This window comes from Dipodomys ordii, unplaced genomic scaffold, assembly GCF_000151885.1.
Source record: "Dipodomys ordii isolate 6190 unplaced genomic scaffold, Dord_2.0 Scaffold4, whole genome shotgun sequence".
NCBI lineage: Eukaryota > Metazoa > Chordata > Mammalia > Rodentia > Heteromyidae > Dipodomys > Dipodomys ordii.
This window is the reverse complement of record NW_012267220.1, coordinates 23,143,275-23,158,738: the sequence shown is the minus strand read 5'-3', so window position 1 is coordinate 23,158,738 and position 15,464 is coordinate 23,143,275. Positions and strand designations below refer to the sequence as shown.

General features: G+C 42.3%; 1 protein-coding gene across 2 annotated transcripts in view; it reads right to left on the bottom strand.

Annotated features, from left to right (window-relative positions):
* The window catches only part of Dlc1 (DLC1 Rho GTPase activating protein), a 353,391-nt gene that overhangs the window by 41,705 nt on the left and 296,222 nt on the right, over positions 1-15,464 (bottom strand). Inside the window, exon 1 of one of the 2 annotated variants that reach the window (XM_013026384.1) lies at positions 1,585-1,895. The exons of the other annotated variant lie outside the window; for it this stretch is intronic. Within the exon in view, the coding sequence (XP_012881838.1) occupies positions 1,585-1,621 (37 nt within the window). The 5' untranslated portion in view covers positions 1,622-1,895. Of the gene's footprint in view, positions 1-1,584; positions 1,896-15,464 lie in introns of those variants that run through there. 2 annotated transcript variants of the gene reach the window in all.

The following is a 15,464-nucleotide window of genomic DNA, read 5'->3' as shown; positions in this document are numbered from 1 at the left end:
TCTATTGGGGGGTGGGGGCTGCTGCCTTGCAGGACACCCCTCTGACCATCTGCTGCAATCCGCCTGCCAAGTGGGCACTGGGTGCCTCCATTCATCCCACCCCTATGATTTGCAAATTATCTCCGCAGAGGACCAGCCTGCAGTCCAGATGGATGCTGAATTAGTCAACCTCTTCCAGCCGCTGATAGACGTACATTCTAGACGTACATTCTGGGCCCTGCATTCTGCTGGGCTATTATTTTCCTTCATCCCCCATCGGCCAGCAGAATTTTGGAGGAAAAAAAAAAGTAACTTGAGACCCAGTATTCTGCCCTCTCCAGAGCTGTGACTTTTTTTTCTAACCAAATGCGTCACAAGTATGGTAAGGGATAGCTGCTGCCGTCCTCTGAATCACCAGCCACCGCTTACAACCACCTCTGTCTGCTAAGAAGGAGCCGATTCGTGACCATGTTGGCGGGTCAGCATCAGACACCTTACAAACAGCACCAGGTCCTGGCATCCTGACAACCTCCACGCGTGTCAATAACGGTCTTTATCCCAGCGGGGTGGAGGGCGGACCCACACTAAAGTAGTGTCACTACTTAGGGTCGCCCATCTGTCAGGTTCAAGACCCAGGATTCCCGCGGCCAGTCGGCGATGCAGACAGTTCCACGAGCGGGGTGGATTTGCTGCGGCCGGAATTAACTCCCGAAAGATGAAAGGTTGGGTTCCCTGACGCTGGACTTGGGGACAGGGACACGGAACAGGGCACGGTTCCAAGAGGCTGTCGCCTCGATCTGAACACACACACACACACACACACACACACACACCCTCGTGTCGGGAAGCCGGCTTCCTTCCTCTCCGCGGCCCACGATCTAGCCTGGCCAAGGGCGTGGGCATCTTGTGGGATTTTGCCGGAATAGGGACCAATGACCCAGCGGGCGGTGGGAAAGTTCAGCCTTCCCAGCCAGCCCTCCCCGCAGCCCCCGCCGGAGCCGGGACGCGGCCTAGAGGAGGACCTTCACCCTCTCCAGAAACCATCAAACCCAGACTTCCCCGGACCAGACTCGGAGAAGGCGCAGCTCTAGATCCAGACAGAAAAAGCAAGCTTGCAAGCAAGCCCCGCTTAAACTTCGTGTGTGTGTGTATGTGTGTGAGAATAAACTTTCAAGCAGTGCCACCGGAGTCTACATTGTCCCCTAAGGAGGCTTCTCCTTGCAGACAGCAGGGCACCGAGCGGAAAGCAAGGTAGCAAGGGAGTCACGCTGTGCCCCCGGGGGGTCAGAGGCCAGCCAGCCGGGGGGGATTTAGAATGAGAACAGCAGAGCCCTCCCAGCTCGGGGGAGGTCCCCCCGCCCGGCCCTGGCAGGCCCCCACACCCGGGCAACGCATGGCCAATGGACAAGATCCGAAATCCAACCTCCTTTCCCAAGTTCTTACACACACACACACACACACACACACACACACACACACACTTCTCATCAAGCCATTCAAAAGCTCCGGACGACAGGCACCGACTGGGCCAGGCGGGGGGACACCGCCTCCGCGGGGGCGACCCCCACCCCTGCCTGCGCCCCCCAGGCCCGCCTGCACGCTTACGTGTGAGGATCATGGTGCCCGGCTGGTCCCTGCACATCAAGTGCGGGGCACAGCGGCAGGGGCACCGACGGGAAGTCGAGGCAGCCCGCCGCAGCTTGGATCCCGTGCCAGGTCCCACGGTGGCGGCACCCGGGACACGCGCCCTCGTGGTACTCAGCGCATCCTCGCTCACCCGCCCCGTGCCGCTGGCCGCAGGTCCGGGCAGAACGCGGGTGTTCACGGCGATCGAGAAGGGCGAGCGCTCCGGGAGCCGGGCGAGGCGCTCCGGCACTGCTCGGCCATGGCTGGCGGTCGGAGAAGAGCGCGCTCGCCCGTACCGGCAGCCCGAGCGCACTGCCAGCCGCGCGCCCCGCCGGCCTCGCCCTCCCGCGGGGCCCGCCCCGAGGGGTGGGGCCACACCTGGCGGCGCCGCCTCCTTCCACGGCGGGTTCCACGGCGGGGGCGGGGCACCGGGCCGCAGACCCGGACGCTCCTCGGGCTCCGCCTGGCGCCCAAGCTCCGGCCGCCCACTCCTCGCCGCAGGGGTGTGGGCCGCCGCAGGGCGCCGCCAGGCCCCGCCCACCTCGAGACCCCGCCCACAGCCCTTCTCGCCCCTCCCTGGACCCGCCCCTCGCCCCCTCCGCCCCAGACTGGAATGTTTCCTCCCAGCCTCTACGTCTGCAGCGGGTAGCGCCTACAAGTCGCCTACCATTGGCCTCGGGGGCAAAGGCGAAAAGCTAGAGTTTACTTAGTGGAGAAGTCTTGGCTGGAGGCTGGAACACCCCGCACGTTCCCTCGTACTTGGTGGCCCTGGACGTGCTCTGCCCCCTGTGTGTTCGCCTTTTATTCCGGCGGGCTTTGCAGAAATTTGCGCTAAGGAGATGGGGCATGGATGGGTGTCTCCTGATGGGTGGAATGGGGAAGAAAAGTCCTTGTGTGGGGGACGTTCCTCCGTCCTGGCTGAAGCCCGTGGGTGTGTAGCGCTGAGGGGAGGGCGCCCTCACCGGCCTTTGGACTGCAATCCAGCCCATCTCGGGAGCTGTTTGTGCTCCACCACGGTCGGGCTGGGTCCCAGACTGCAGGTTTAGAGTCTCTGATGAGATTCTGAGGTTTGGTTTTTCCACAGCCCTCAGGTGAGTGAAACTGCGTGGTTTGAAAGCTCCTATCATCATAAGAAGGCCCTTTTTTGAAGATCACAATAGAATACAATCACGATCATGTCTTTAAAAAAAAATTCAGGCCAGAATTTCATGAACATTTACTATCTCTGGATAAGGAAAATCTACTGACATAAACTCAGTTATTCTGTTTAGAAGAGCGAGTTTACTGCTTTCTGATGTTTTTCTTTGATACAGCAGCATGCAGAAGACACCAGGAACCCTTCTGTCCTGGAGAGTGCTTCCTACTAAAGGAAGCTTCCCAACAAACAAAATAAATGCTAGACGTGAGATAAAAAGTAGGTAAGGGGGTAGAAAAGAGGAGGGTAGAATTGGAATTTAGTCTTTTAGCTTAACATATATCGATTTCATCGCCTGAGTTTCAGATCATAAGAACAAGCCTCTTCTCACCTCCATTTTGTTGGTGGTGGTGTTGTTTGCCTTGGATCTTGAACTCTGTGCTTGGGTGCTGCCCCTGAGCTCTTCAGCTCAAGGCAAATGCTCTATCACTTGAACCACAGTGCCACTTCCAGTTTTCTGGCCGTTTATTGGAGATAAGAGTCTCACAGGCTTTCCTACTCAGGCTGGCTTTGAACTATGATTCTCAGCTCTCAGCCTCCTGAGTAGCTAGGATTACAGGCATGAGCCACTGGTAGCCGGCTTCCAAAATAAAATCTCTAACTCAGAATTCAGCTTTGGAGAGCATGAGTACCACTCAAAAGATTCTGTCTCCCCAGAGTTTTTTCCCCATTCAGCTACTACTGGGGACATAAGGGTAATCAAAGGCATGCCAGGCCCATGCCTGATGACAGTTTACAGTCTGAATGGAGGTGCAAGAAGAGTGTATAAAAAAGAACTGGAGGCTCCAAGTTCAAACCAAAAAGAAAGTCCGTCGATACTTCTGAGCATCTCTCCCAGAGTATACCAATTTTTAGAATAAATTGTTGGGAATGTGGCTTAGTGGTAGAGTGCTTGCCTAGCATGCGTGAAGCCCTGGGTTTGATTCCTAGTACCACATAACCAGAAAAAGCCAGAAGTAGCTCTGTGACTCAAGCAGTAGAGAGCTAGCCTTGAGTACAGAAAGGCTCAGGGACAGTGTCCAGGCCCTGAGTTCAAACCCTAGGACTATCAAAAAGAAAAGAAAAAAAATGAATGGTTAATGCTTCTATTTTACAAGAACATTTATGGTTGACTATAACTGAATTAGGTGTTTTGGAATCAGCATCCCTGATAACACCCTGACCTCCCATACAGTGTTCATCCTTTCAGAATAAATGTTAACCTTCACACCTCAATCCTCTTCTTGACTATTAATGCTGATTTTCCTGGATCTTCCTCGTTGTGCTGTGTGGCTTGCTCATAATGTAACATTTCTCTTGGTGATATTCAGTTTTGCATTTGGCTTTCACCAAATGTCTTCTATTCTTTTGTCTACTGACAAAGCCTGTGACTAAGACCAGACTCTAATTTTCATAGTTTTAATTCTTTCCTGGTGTAATAATTGAAAGTAAGATTTTTGGAGCCGGACACTTACTAGTTTTGTGATGAATAGGTCATTTAGATCCTGAAAAATTCTGCTTCTTCATCTTCCAAAAAGGAGGTCTAAGCCAGGCATTGGTGGTTTATGCCTATAATCTTAGCTGTGCAGGAGACTGAGATCCAGGAATCTTGATTCAAAGCCAGCCTAGGCAATTTGTGAAACTCTTATCTCCAACTAATCACCATAAAGCCAGAAGTAGAGCTGCAGCTCAGATTAGAATCATAGCCTAATCAGTGGTAGAGCATCAACCTTGAATGAAAAAGCTAAGGGTGAATTCAAGCCCCAGTATATGTGTGTGTGTGTGTGTGTGTGTGTATATATATATATATATATATATATATATATATATGAGGTATAATGTTACATCTCATGGGGTTTTTATGTGGCATGGATAATAATATTGCATGTAAGCACTGAGGACATAATAAGAATTCAATAGAGTGGTGGCTCTTACTACTTATATATATAGCCGTCCTCCAGGGATTGGTTCCAGGACCCCTCCCCTACTTCCTACTTCCTCAAATACTAAAATGCCCAAGTGTCTTATACAAAATGGCATAATATTTGCCTATGACCTATATATATTCTTCCACATACTTGAATCCATCTCTAGATTAATTATGGTAAGAATTCAGTATAAATGCTAGGCGAATAGGTGTTACACTGGATAGTGTAGGGAACAATAACAAAAGTCTGTACATGTTCCAGCACAGATACAATTTTTCCCCAAATATTTTTCATCAGCGGTCGATGGAATCCATGGGCAGGGATGCTGCACTGCTGAAGACCTAATTGTCTCATTAAATGGGCACATCAAACAAGAACATGAAATTCCTGTTTAACAAAGATCCAGGAGGAGTGCCAGCTGTGGTGGTACATGACTATAATCTCAGCTTCTCAGGAGGTAGAGGTAGCAAGATTCCAGCTAAAAAGACTAGAGCTGTGGTTCAAGAGGTACTTTTCTAGCAAAAGCAAGAACTTGACTTTAACCTTTGTGAAGAAGCCTTGACAAGGTGCAGGAAAAAGGGAATGGAAAAGTTAGTAAGAGTGTGGCTAAATAGTGACATTTACTAGATGGAAGAGGATCACCAAAGTCAATGTTTAGTTCATCACCTTAGCTTTCATTGGTGTGTCATAAGGAGCTGACTTTACAGTACATTTTTCACCTGATCCACCTGAACTGTACTCTTGATATTAAAACTCAGAACTCAGACACATTACCATTGTATTGTATTTCCTTTTCTCTCCAGTAATCAAGAGTCCTCTGAAAGGTTTCAATATGTGAGAAAAAGAATCCATCATAAATGATGTTTGATTTTGTGCTAGGTTCACCAAGTATTTGTTCTCAATGGCAGAGTAAAAACAAAACTAATCAGAATGACTTGATACAGGGCTGTACGGCTCACTTCCTCAGCTGGATATCAGCTACCCGGAAGTTACTCACAGTGGCATCTCAGCCCTCCCTAGTTAATCTCCCCACCCCCCACATCCAACCTTGGTATTGCCAAAGAAAGAAAATTCCCATAGCTGACTCTTAAAACTTGAGACAGGAAGGAGTGACAGAGAGGGCAACCTATTTAATGCTCTTTTGGTTCATATTCTAACCATTGGAATTAGATATTATTATTGTCATAACACACCATCTTGCTTTTCCCCATCTTCTGTACTTCCCCTAGCCCCATCATAATGCATTAAAACAAATACATAAGCAAAAACTTCAAATATCTACAGTGGCTCAGGCACATAACGTTAGTGAGTAAACCAGCCAAATGGGATAGTGAGAATGGGGAGACTAGAACCCCTCTAGAGGGGCTGTCAGCTACAATGCTTGTAAACCCAACAACCTCAATCTGTTGGGTTTGACTTTTTTTTTAACCCCTCTCCTTCCTTCCCATTTTGTCCCGTCTCTTTTTGTTTGTTTTTTTTTTGGGGGGGGAGGAAGGGGTACTGGGAATCAAAACTATGGCCTTTCCTATTCCTGGCAAGATCTCTACCACAAGGCTACAGGATCAGCCCTATTTGTATATTTTGTAACAAAGTTTCCAATTTTTAGAAGCTGGAAGCTAATTTAAAAATTCTAACCACATTCCAAGTAATTTCAACTTGGGGCAGTGAGTTCAAACCTCTGCCTTAGTGATAGAAGCCAAGCAATGGCTCTGGAAACTTCTTTGTCTCTCCTGGGAACCAAAGACTGTGCTTGGAAAATGTTGTAATATAATTAGTGTTCAATGGAACATTGTGAAATTAGTAGGGAAAATAATTTTGATTTGTAATACTCGAAGGAATATGACAAAGAAAAAAGGCCTGAAAATAATGTTAAACAGTTTTCAATTAAGGAATATAATTCTATTTGTAGCTGAATGAGTCTTTTTAAAACATTCATTTACTTTCAAGTTTCAGTGACCCCTAGTCTATTTTCTTCCCATTTCTTTACCCTAACTACTATTTGGCCTTTTGGAAGCTTTTGTAATCCATATTCAAGAGGATGTAGAAAAAGAGAAGGAGCAAAATATGTAAGCAGTGGAATAAATCGAGCCCTTTGTAATTTTACATGGAGTGACTGTTTGTTCAGTTTGATCTTTTACCATTACACTTTTGAACAATTCAAATTCAGAATTCTACTGAATTTAATAAGGAGTCTGTTTCTTCATAAATATGATAAATTTATGATAGATATTTTCTTTTTAGATAATCTCTTAATTTCCACACATGAACATAGTGCTTTCATCATTCAAACGATATTGATTAAACTCTACGAAAGGCCTTATATTCGGTGGAAGAAAACAAACATGAAGATTTGTCTTAAGGAGAAAAGCTCTTGGGTGGAGAGCAAGACAGAGAAATTTGTGACAAGGAGCTTGGTAGAAGTGAATTTCACATTGCAATGCTTTCCTGAAATATTTATCATTTTTTCAATAGAATTTTCTTAGGAAGTCTAGTTCACTTGAAGAAACAGGCAAAGGATTAGACAGATGTTACTTAACATACAAAGACAGACCTGATATCCAGGAGTGTGGGTGCATAATCATTCCCCCTACCACACCCCTGAATTTCATCTTTGCCAGTGATCACTTCAGTATTTTCATGTGGCTTCTGACTACCTGAAGACCAAGCAAGTAGAATATAAAATATAAAAAATAAAAAAGGTGATCACTTTGAGTCCAAGAAACCAATTAGGCTGCTTTTCTTACTGAATTAAGCAATATAAGGGCATGTTTTGATTCTTTGTCTCTTCTATTAGCCTCAGTTTTAATAGTTCTTTTTGAGTAGTAGATAGATGATGGACAATGATATTTTACTTGTTATTTTTTAATTATTGACTAGAAATATACTTAAGTAGTATTCTCCGTATGCTCTTGAAGCCAAAAATGCTGAAGACACACATCAATTAACAAACAACATCTTAAGAGTCCTTTTTTTTTTTTTTTTGGTACTAGTCCTGGGGCTTAAACTCAAGGGCCAAGACACTCTCTCTTAGCTTTTTCAGTATATTATTTTATATAAATAGGAAGAGGCGCTTAGGCATATCTCACTGTATGCAATATCTAGAATCCTGTGTTATCTCTTAGTTTTTTTCCTCAAGGCTGGTGCTCTAGTACTTGAGCCATACCTCTACCAGCTATTTGCTAGTTAGAGATGAGAGTTTCATAGACTTTACTTACCTGGCTGGCTTTGAAATTCCATTTTCATGTCTTAGCCTCCTGAATAGCTAGGATTACAAGTGTGACCTACAGGCACCCTTTCTTGCTTTATTTTTAATGATAAATTTCACAGTGTACTCAAACATGATTCTATCAAAAAGATGCCCTGCTTACAGTGAGATTTCCACAGGAACCTGCTGCCAGAAAACTAGCAGAGCTAAATTAAAGGCCTAGATACATTGCTTTAATTTTTTTTTATTTTGTTTTTTTCTTATAGATCAAAAATGTTGGATGGTTTATTATTTGTTTGGTATATGTGTCTCAATAGGAAGACAAATTAATGGTTAGTAATTAGGTACTTTTTCATGCCAGTTAAGGTTTTAATTTTCTGTCATATGTATTCTTCACTTTTTAATCTAACAAAAATTATTTTTTAATTAAATTATGCAAGCCAAGAAATTGAAAAGATATTTTCCTGCTAGTGTCCCAATAGCTACATTTTAAATCCCAAACCCCCTTATTCTGTTAGATTTCTTGCTCTATGTGTTTGTATGTAAAGATTCTTCCCAATCACCTGCTAAGTTTTCTTCTTGCTATTTTCTTCCTTTTTCTGTTTTGCATTTTAAAAATTGTTAATGTAAAGGTGATATACAGAGAGGTTGCTGTTATATAAGTCAGATAAAGAGTATATTTCTTTGACTTGCACAAGTACAATATATCCTAACAAACAAACAAATATGGGAAGATCTATATGTTTTTCAAGAACTCAGTACAAGATTAACAGCAGCTGTGTTCAGCCATTTACTTGGTAGACAAAAGCTATTTTGAGCTTTTCATAGTTACCCTAAGCCCTGACTTGGAGCATCAATATTCAGGTGTCAGTCTGGAGCATCTTACAATAGAATTGCCCAGTATAATTTCAAACATCAGACAAAGGTTGCTCCTGAGTGTATTTCAGCATAGATAAGGTTTGTGTGTCTTTGAGCCATCATATATATTGCTCTTTCTTTATGCTGAAAAAGTGAAAATGGTGCAAGGTAAGTTTGGGGAATTGCTTGAAAAAAATAATGAAAATAATAAACAATTCTCTCTTCTGGCTGCTAATTAAAACATGTTGGACCACTACCCTGTCCTTTCTGGAAACCCCCACACTGTTCCAGGTTATTAACTTACTTTAACAGTCAGCAAGACAGTGGAGCCACAGCAGACCGGCAAGGGTATCTCTTCACGCGTAACTAACTTACTCAATTACCTCTTATTGATTCAGTTGAATCAAGCTGTATTTAGGGAAAACTGCAAGGCAACAAATTAAACATTTTTAAAAATAGATCCGGCTGCACCCTGGTGGCTTATGCCTAAAATCCTAGCTACTGATGTGGCTAAGATCTAAGAATGTAAATTAAAGCCAGCCAGGAATGTTCATGAGGCTCTTACCTTCAATTAGCCACCAAAAGGCTGGGAGCGGCGCTTGGCTCAAACAGTAGAATGCGAGCCTTGATTGAAAAAGCTAAGGGACAGTGCCCTGGCCCTGAGCTCAATCCCTATTAGCAGTGTGCATGCACATGTATGCACACACACACACACACACATGCACATGCACGTACACATACACCCCGCCCCCTACTCACTCAGAAAGATCTGGGAAGAAGACTCATGAATTGTGAAAGACTGACATGTGAGGCTCAATTTGTAGAGAAAGGACTATCTGGAACTTCTTTTCCCTATTCTGGTGTTCAATAAACAAATATTTCCATCCTGATCACTACCATGATGTTGATAGTTAACAGAACAAATATAACAAAGCCAAAGAACAAGGCAAAAAAATAAAAATGTGGAAGGTTATAAAATAAATGTAATAAATAAAAATATAAATAAAATAAAACCCCACTACATTTCATAACTGAATTCTCCAGAGGTATTACTCTTTAATAAAAATAATATTTTATAATATTTTGAGCTTTATCAAAAGTATTGTCATATGGAAAGGTTGAAAGTAAAAGTTACAAACAAAAAGATATGCTGGGGAATTAGACTAAGGAAAAGAAAATTAAGATAGTTACTTACATATCAGGAATATAAAGTTTTAATTAAAAAGAGAGAGGTCATAAACCATTAAAAAAAAGATAATTTAAGGCAATGGAGAAATTCTAAACCTCCCTCAATGAAACTGGACACCCTTCAATCATTTAAGGATCCAGGTAGAACAAAGGTGCAGAGGACAGGCAAATTTACCTTCTTTTGGAGGATACAAATATTCATCCTTTCCTGTTGTTGACATGAGAACTTCAAGTTCCCTGTCCATGGGATTCTGGGACTACACTAGTAGGCGCAGAGGACTGTTTCTTAGGCCTTCAGCCTTAGCTCTCCCTCTTTAGAGGCCTATGAACTTGAGCTGAGTTAGACTATCAGTCTGCTTTCCTTGTTCTCCAGATTGCAAATGGTACATTATGGGACTTCTTACGCTCCATAGTTAAGCCCGCCAATTCCAATATGAAGTTCCATCTATGTAAGTAAGTATGTATGTATGTATGTATGCATGCATGCATCTATCTATCTGTCTAGGTATCTTTCTACCTATTTCTTTTCTTTTTTGGGGGGAGGGGGATCTGGACATGGGGCCTGAACTCTGGGCCTGGGCGCTGTCCCTCAGCTCTTCAACTCAAGGCTAGTGCTCTGCCACTTGAGCCACAACACCACGTCCGGCTTTATTCTTTTTGCTTATGTGGTGTTGAGGAATCGAACCCAGGGCCTCAGGCATGTAAGGCAAGCGCTCTACCACTGAGCCGCCTTCCCAGCCCCTCTACCTATTTCTTATGATGTAGTAAGAATGTTTCCTGTTGAGAGGATGAAATCCAAGTTATCATTATGGAAAGGTTTATAATGATTTTTCACTACAGAGAATGAGAGGGAAAAGCAAACCAGGCACTTGAGTCTCAAGGCCATAGGACAGTCCTGGCGGCTTTCAATTTGACCGACCCTGGGTATTTCCCTGCTTCTAAATAATACTTTCAAATCGGCATGAAATTTAGAAAGAATAAAGGATTGTGATTAATGCATTTTTAAATCTTTCCAGGCTGGCCAACCTAAATTGGGGCAAGATAAAGACAAAAGCTTCTGTTAGTGTCTTCTAGAGTGTTGAAAATTTATCAGATGGCATTTATGTAGTTTTCTTTCTTTGCTTGGTCTAATAGTGTGCCTAGCTGCATTAGAACCATAGCTTAGATGAAAACTTTTCTTTTTTCCTTGACAGACTGTCACAGGAGCTGAGCATATCTATTGTATCATTTAGATTTTCTTTTTTCTTTTTTTCTCAGAAGTGAAAATAATACTGCTGGTCTCCTGGGAAAGTGAGGGATCTAACCCAAAACTCTGACCTAAATACATCTCCAGCAAAAATACTGAAAAACAACAGCAAAAGAAACCCAATGGAGCCGCTGCCAGCATCTTTAAATTTGTGTGTGTGTGTGTGTGTGTGTGTGTGTGTGTGTATGTGTGTGTATGTGTGTGTGTGTATGTCTTTTTCCTCTTTTCAAAATCAAGTTAGTGCTTCTCTGTACTAACACGGTAGGGACCCAGATTATGCTATAACAGGAGCTTAAAATCACGAAAGTTAATTTTTTCACAGCTGCTTTATTTCCTTAGTAGTAAAGCTTAAATTGTGCTGTTGTTGCTCTGTTTGGTTTCTGAAAGCTTCACCTAAAGGCTCTCTTTCCAATTTTAGTATATGTGTCGCCAGAGTGAGCACAACCTAAACGATGGGGTGACAATGTTCTTATGATATTAATTAGAAATATCTTTTTGTGGTATTGATTAGACAAATCTTGGATCTCACAACACAGAGACCCAATCTCAGCCCTGTTAATCTGATGTAACTAACTAGTCAACTTCCCAAGCTCCTTCTTTGCACTTTCTAGTTCAAGTTCTGCCCTACAATCAAGCCTTTGTTCTTAACTTCTTGCTCAAACTGTCTATGAATTCTATTATTTTCCTTTGATTCTACTAAGATTCTTCACAGAAATTCTTCACAGATTCTCCAGCTTCACTAATATTCTGAACATTAATGAGAGCTTCATGTCCTACATCTAGAACTTGTTCTGACACAATCTTCTTTCCTAAGGAAAATGATATGCCTCAACTTCTTTTTCTGCTCCCTAGCCCTTTACTAAGGCAGTGTCCCACTCAATAACTGGACAAAATAACACATTATTTGTATTCTGTGTATCTGCTCCCCATCTCAGTCTACAAAATCTCATATGGTTCTTCCCTCTTTACACAGCTCCATCTGCATCTTCACTTCTGGACAGCCACCGACCACATAACTATTTCTCAGCTATTTCTCTATTTTGCAGTGGATTGTCTTTCCTTCATCTTCAGAGAGGCAGAGAGGTACTGTGTCCTTTACCAGTCTAAATGCCAGTTGGAAGAGCATCTGTATGTCCTTAGAAGGACTAAGACATGAACACACTTCAGTTTCCATGGATTAGGGGGCTGGAATGAAAAGAGTGGTTTGGACTTGACAAGAGGCTTCATATACTAATAGTCCCTTAAGTCATCAGACACTTGGCTTAGGAAGCCTTGCTTAACTAAGTGTATTACTTTCAATGTACAGAATGGACGCTTCCTTCTTTCTGAGAACCGTACTAAATCTTTAACAAACTGTTCCCAAGTTGTCTCTCATGATCTCTCAACTCTGGGCCAATATTAAGTCAATCAATTGACTTTGAAAGGCCTTGTATTGGCCATAAAATCAGCACCACCTGAATGTCTTCAGTACTCTGGCATAATATAGGTAAAAAAGAAATGGGGGCAGGGGAGAAATAAACAACAGTATTTCTCCAACTCTTGGGTAGCTTAAAAGAAATAAAACTGGGTGCCGATGGCTCACGCCTGTAAATCTAATTACTCAAGAGGTTGAGATCTGAGGATGGCATTTAAAGCCAGCCCAGGAGGGAACGTCTGTGAGACTCTTGTTTCCACCCAAAAGGCTGGATGTGGAGCACAGCTGTGGTTTAAGTGGTAGAGCTCTAGCCTTTAGCTTTAAAAGAAGCTCAGAGACAGAGCCTAGGGTCTGAGATCGAGCCCCAGGACTGGCATATGCGTGCACGCGCGTGTGCACACATACAGAGTGATAAAACTTCTCATGAAGTAAAATGACTTTTTATGTTACATCTATTTATTAACAATGTATTAACAATTAATGTTTAAGAGGTAAGGCCATGCTACATTGCCCTGAACAACTGGGTTCAAGTGATTCTCCTGCCTCTGCTTCTCATGTAGCTGGAACTATAATTGTACACCAAAGCATCCAGCTAGATCTACCTGTCTTCACCACTTTTTTTTTAATTAGCAAAAGTTTACTGAGTGTTTTCATTTAGAATTCATATAATGTAATGAACAAGACAAAACCAAACAGGACCGATAGAGAATAACTCAGTGGCTTTCCTAGCCAGTTCAATTACACCTTTAAATATTTTTTTCCTCTTAATCACATCAGGCACTGATTGGGAAGATGGTAACTAACAATAAGGGGTTCAGTGTCTCTTTTTGCCTTTGACACCAATACTCTAATTACTCACTCCATTACAGTTAACAAGGAGCTATGGGGAGCAAGGAGTGGAACCTTAATCATGTGACTCCCTGGCACAGACAGATATTGTGAGACCCATGACTGGCTGTAAACACAGGAGCCTGGGATGGCTTTAATATCCCCTTAGACAGAAGCATGACAGATTAGTGGGGAACTCCTTCCCCTTCTCAGGAAACCAGGCCTCTGGCTATACTTTGTCTTTAACTCTGTCTTAGATCTTTATAAACACTTTCCCCCTGAACTTTAAAGGACCTATGCTTTTTAGCAACAGCTTAATGTGTGTGAAACAAAAAGTTCAGATAAAGGGTTCCAGCTAAAGGTCTCATTGAAGGATGTGATTTCTTAAGATGCTTTCCTATAAACATTCATGTCCAGAACAGTATTGCAACAAAGAACTTTTTCATTCAAAAAAAGAATAACCTTAACATGAACCTTTACAAGTAGTATTGAGTCTCAATTGTTCAAGAAGTGCAACACAGTAGTCTGATTGTAGTCAAGGTTTTTTGTTAAATATCTTGAGTAAGAGGCATCTAATGATGAAGCAGGAGAGAGAGGTAAGGTCCTAATAATAGAAATTGATGGGTATTGGAATTATATGATGATGAAGTATCTGGGAGCAATGAATGAGAGTCAAGAGAATGTTAGTCCTTCTAAAACATGGATGAAAGTCTGAGGATAGCTGTGTGAAGGAAGTGTATTTGAGAATATAAAAAGAAAAGCAGAAAGAGAACTGGAAAATATATGATTTTGGCATAGGCAAAGCAAACTGCATTTACAGATGTTTTCTGCCCTCATTAATCTGTGAATCTAAATGCAATACCAATAAATATACCAACAATCCATTTCAAGAAGGGTTTGGGAAAATCTTTACTTTTTATTTTATACTATACTATATTTTAGAAATTATACTATCTGCATTTATCATCTGTTAAAATATTTTAAAATAAAAAGAAATTCATGTCTGTCTGTGTATTATGAATAAATATATTCACACCTAGCCCCAAAGAACAGATCTCATGGACGTTACTATATCCCTGCCAAATAAAATAAGTATTACTTATTGATGAAAACAAAATAAAGATCTTATTTAATAGTTTGCATGAGAAATGAAAGAAGCCAGTGCTGCAGGATGGTAGAAAATTTAATCAAATGTATTCACTGTATCCCCATAACCCATAAAATGGAATCTGAAATCTAACTAGCTTTGGTTTTATAAAAGTGAAATATTTTTTACTGGGCACCAGTGGATCACACCTGTAATTGTAGCCACTCAAGAGGCTGAGACCTGAGGACAGCAGTTTGAAGCCAGCCCTGGCAGGAAAGTCTACCAATTAAGTACCAAACGAAGCTAGAACCAGAGTTGTGGCTCAAGTGATTGAGTGCTAGCCTTGAGCACAAAAGCTCAGGGATGGCACCCAGGCCCTAAGTTTAAGCCACAGGACTGGCACATACATGCACAAGAAAAGTAATTTTTTTTTGTCAGTGTGGGGCTTGAACTCAGGACCTGGGTGCTGTCCCTGAGAATTCTTTTGCTCAAGGCTAGTTCTCTACCACTTTGAGCCATAGCATCACTTCTGGTTTTGTGGTTTGGGAGATAAGAGTCTTCTAGGCTTTTCTGTCCCCACTGGCTTTGAACTGTGATCCTCAGATCTCAGCCTCCTGCCTAGCTAGGATTACAGGTATGAGCCACTGTGCTCTGATAAAAGTTAATTATGTTTAAATAAATGGAGATTAATGAAATCTAACTAGATTTTGTTTTATAAAAGCAAAATATTTTTAAATAGACAATTCCTATTTCCTTTTTTATTCTGAGCTCTGAGCTTTTAGATATCTTTAAAAGTGATAAACTCTATAATTTTATTCTGAACGTTGCATCCTTCCTTTTGTGACTTGAAGAAAATGTTTTCTTATGAATTTGCTCAATCAGCAAGGAATATCCATGAAACTACCTAGCAAAAATGTGGCTAGAGCATTTG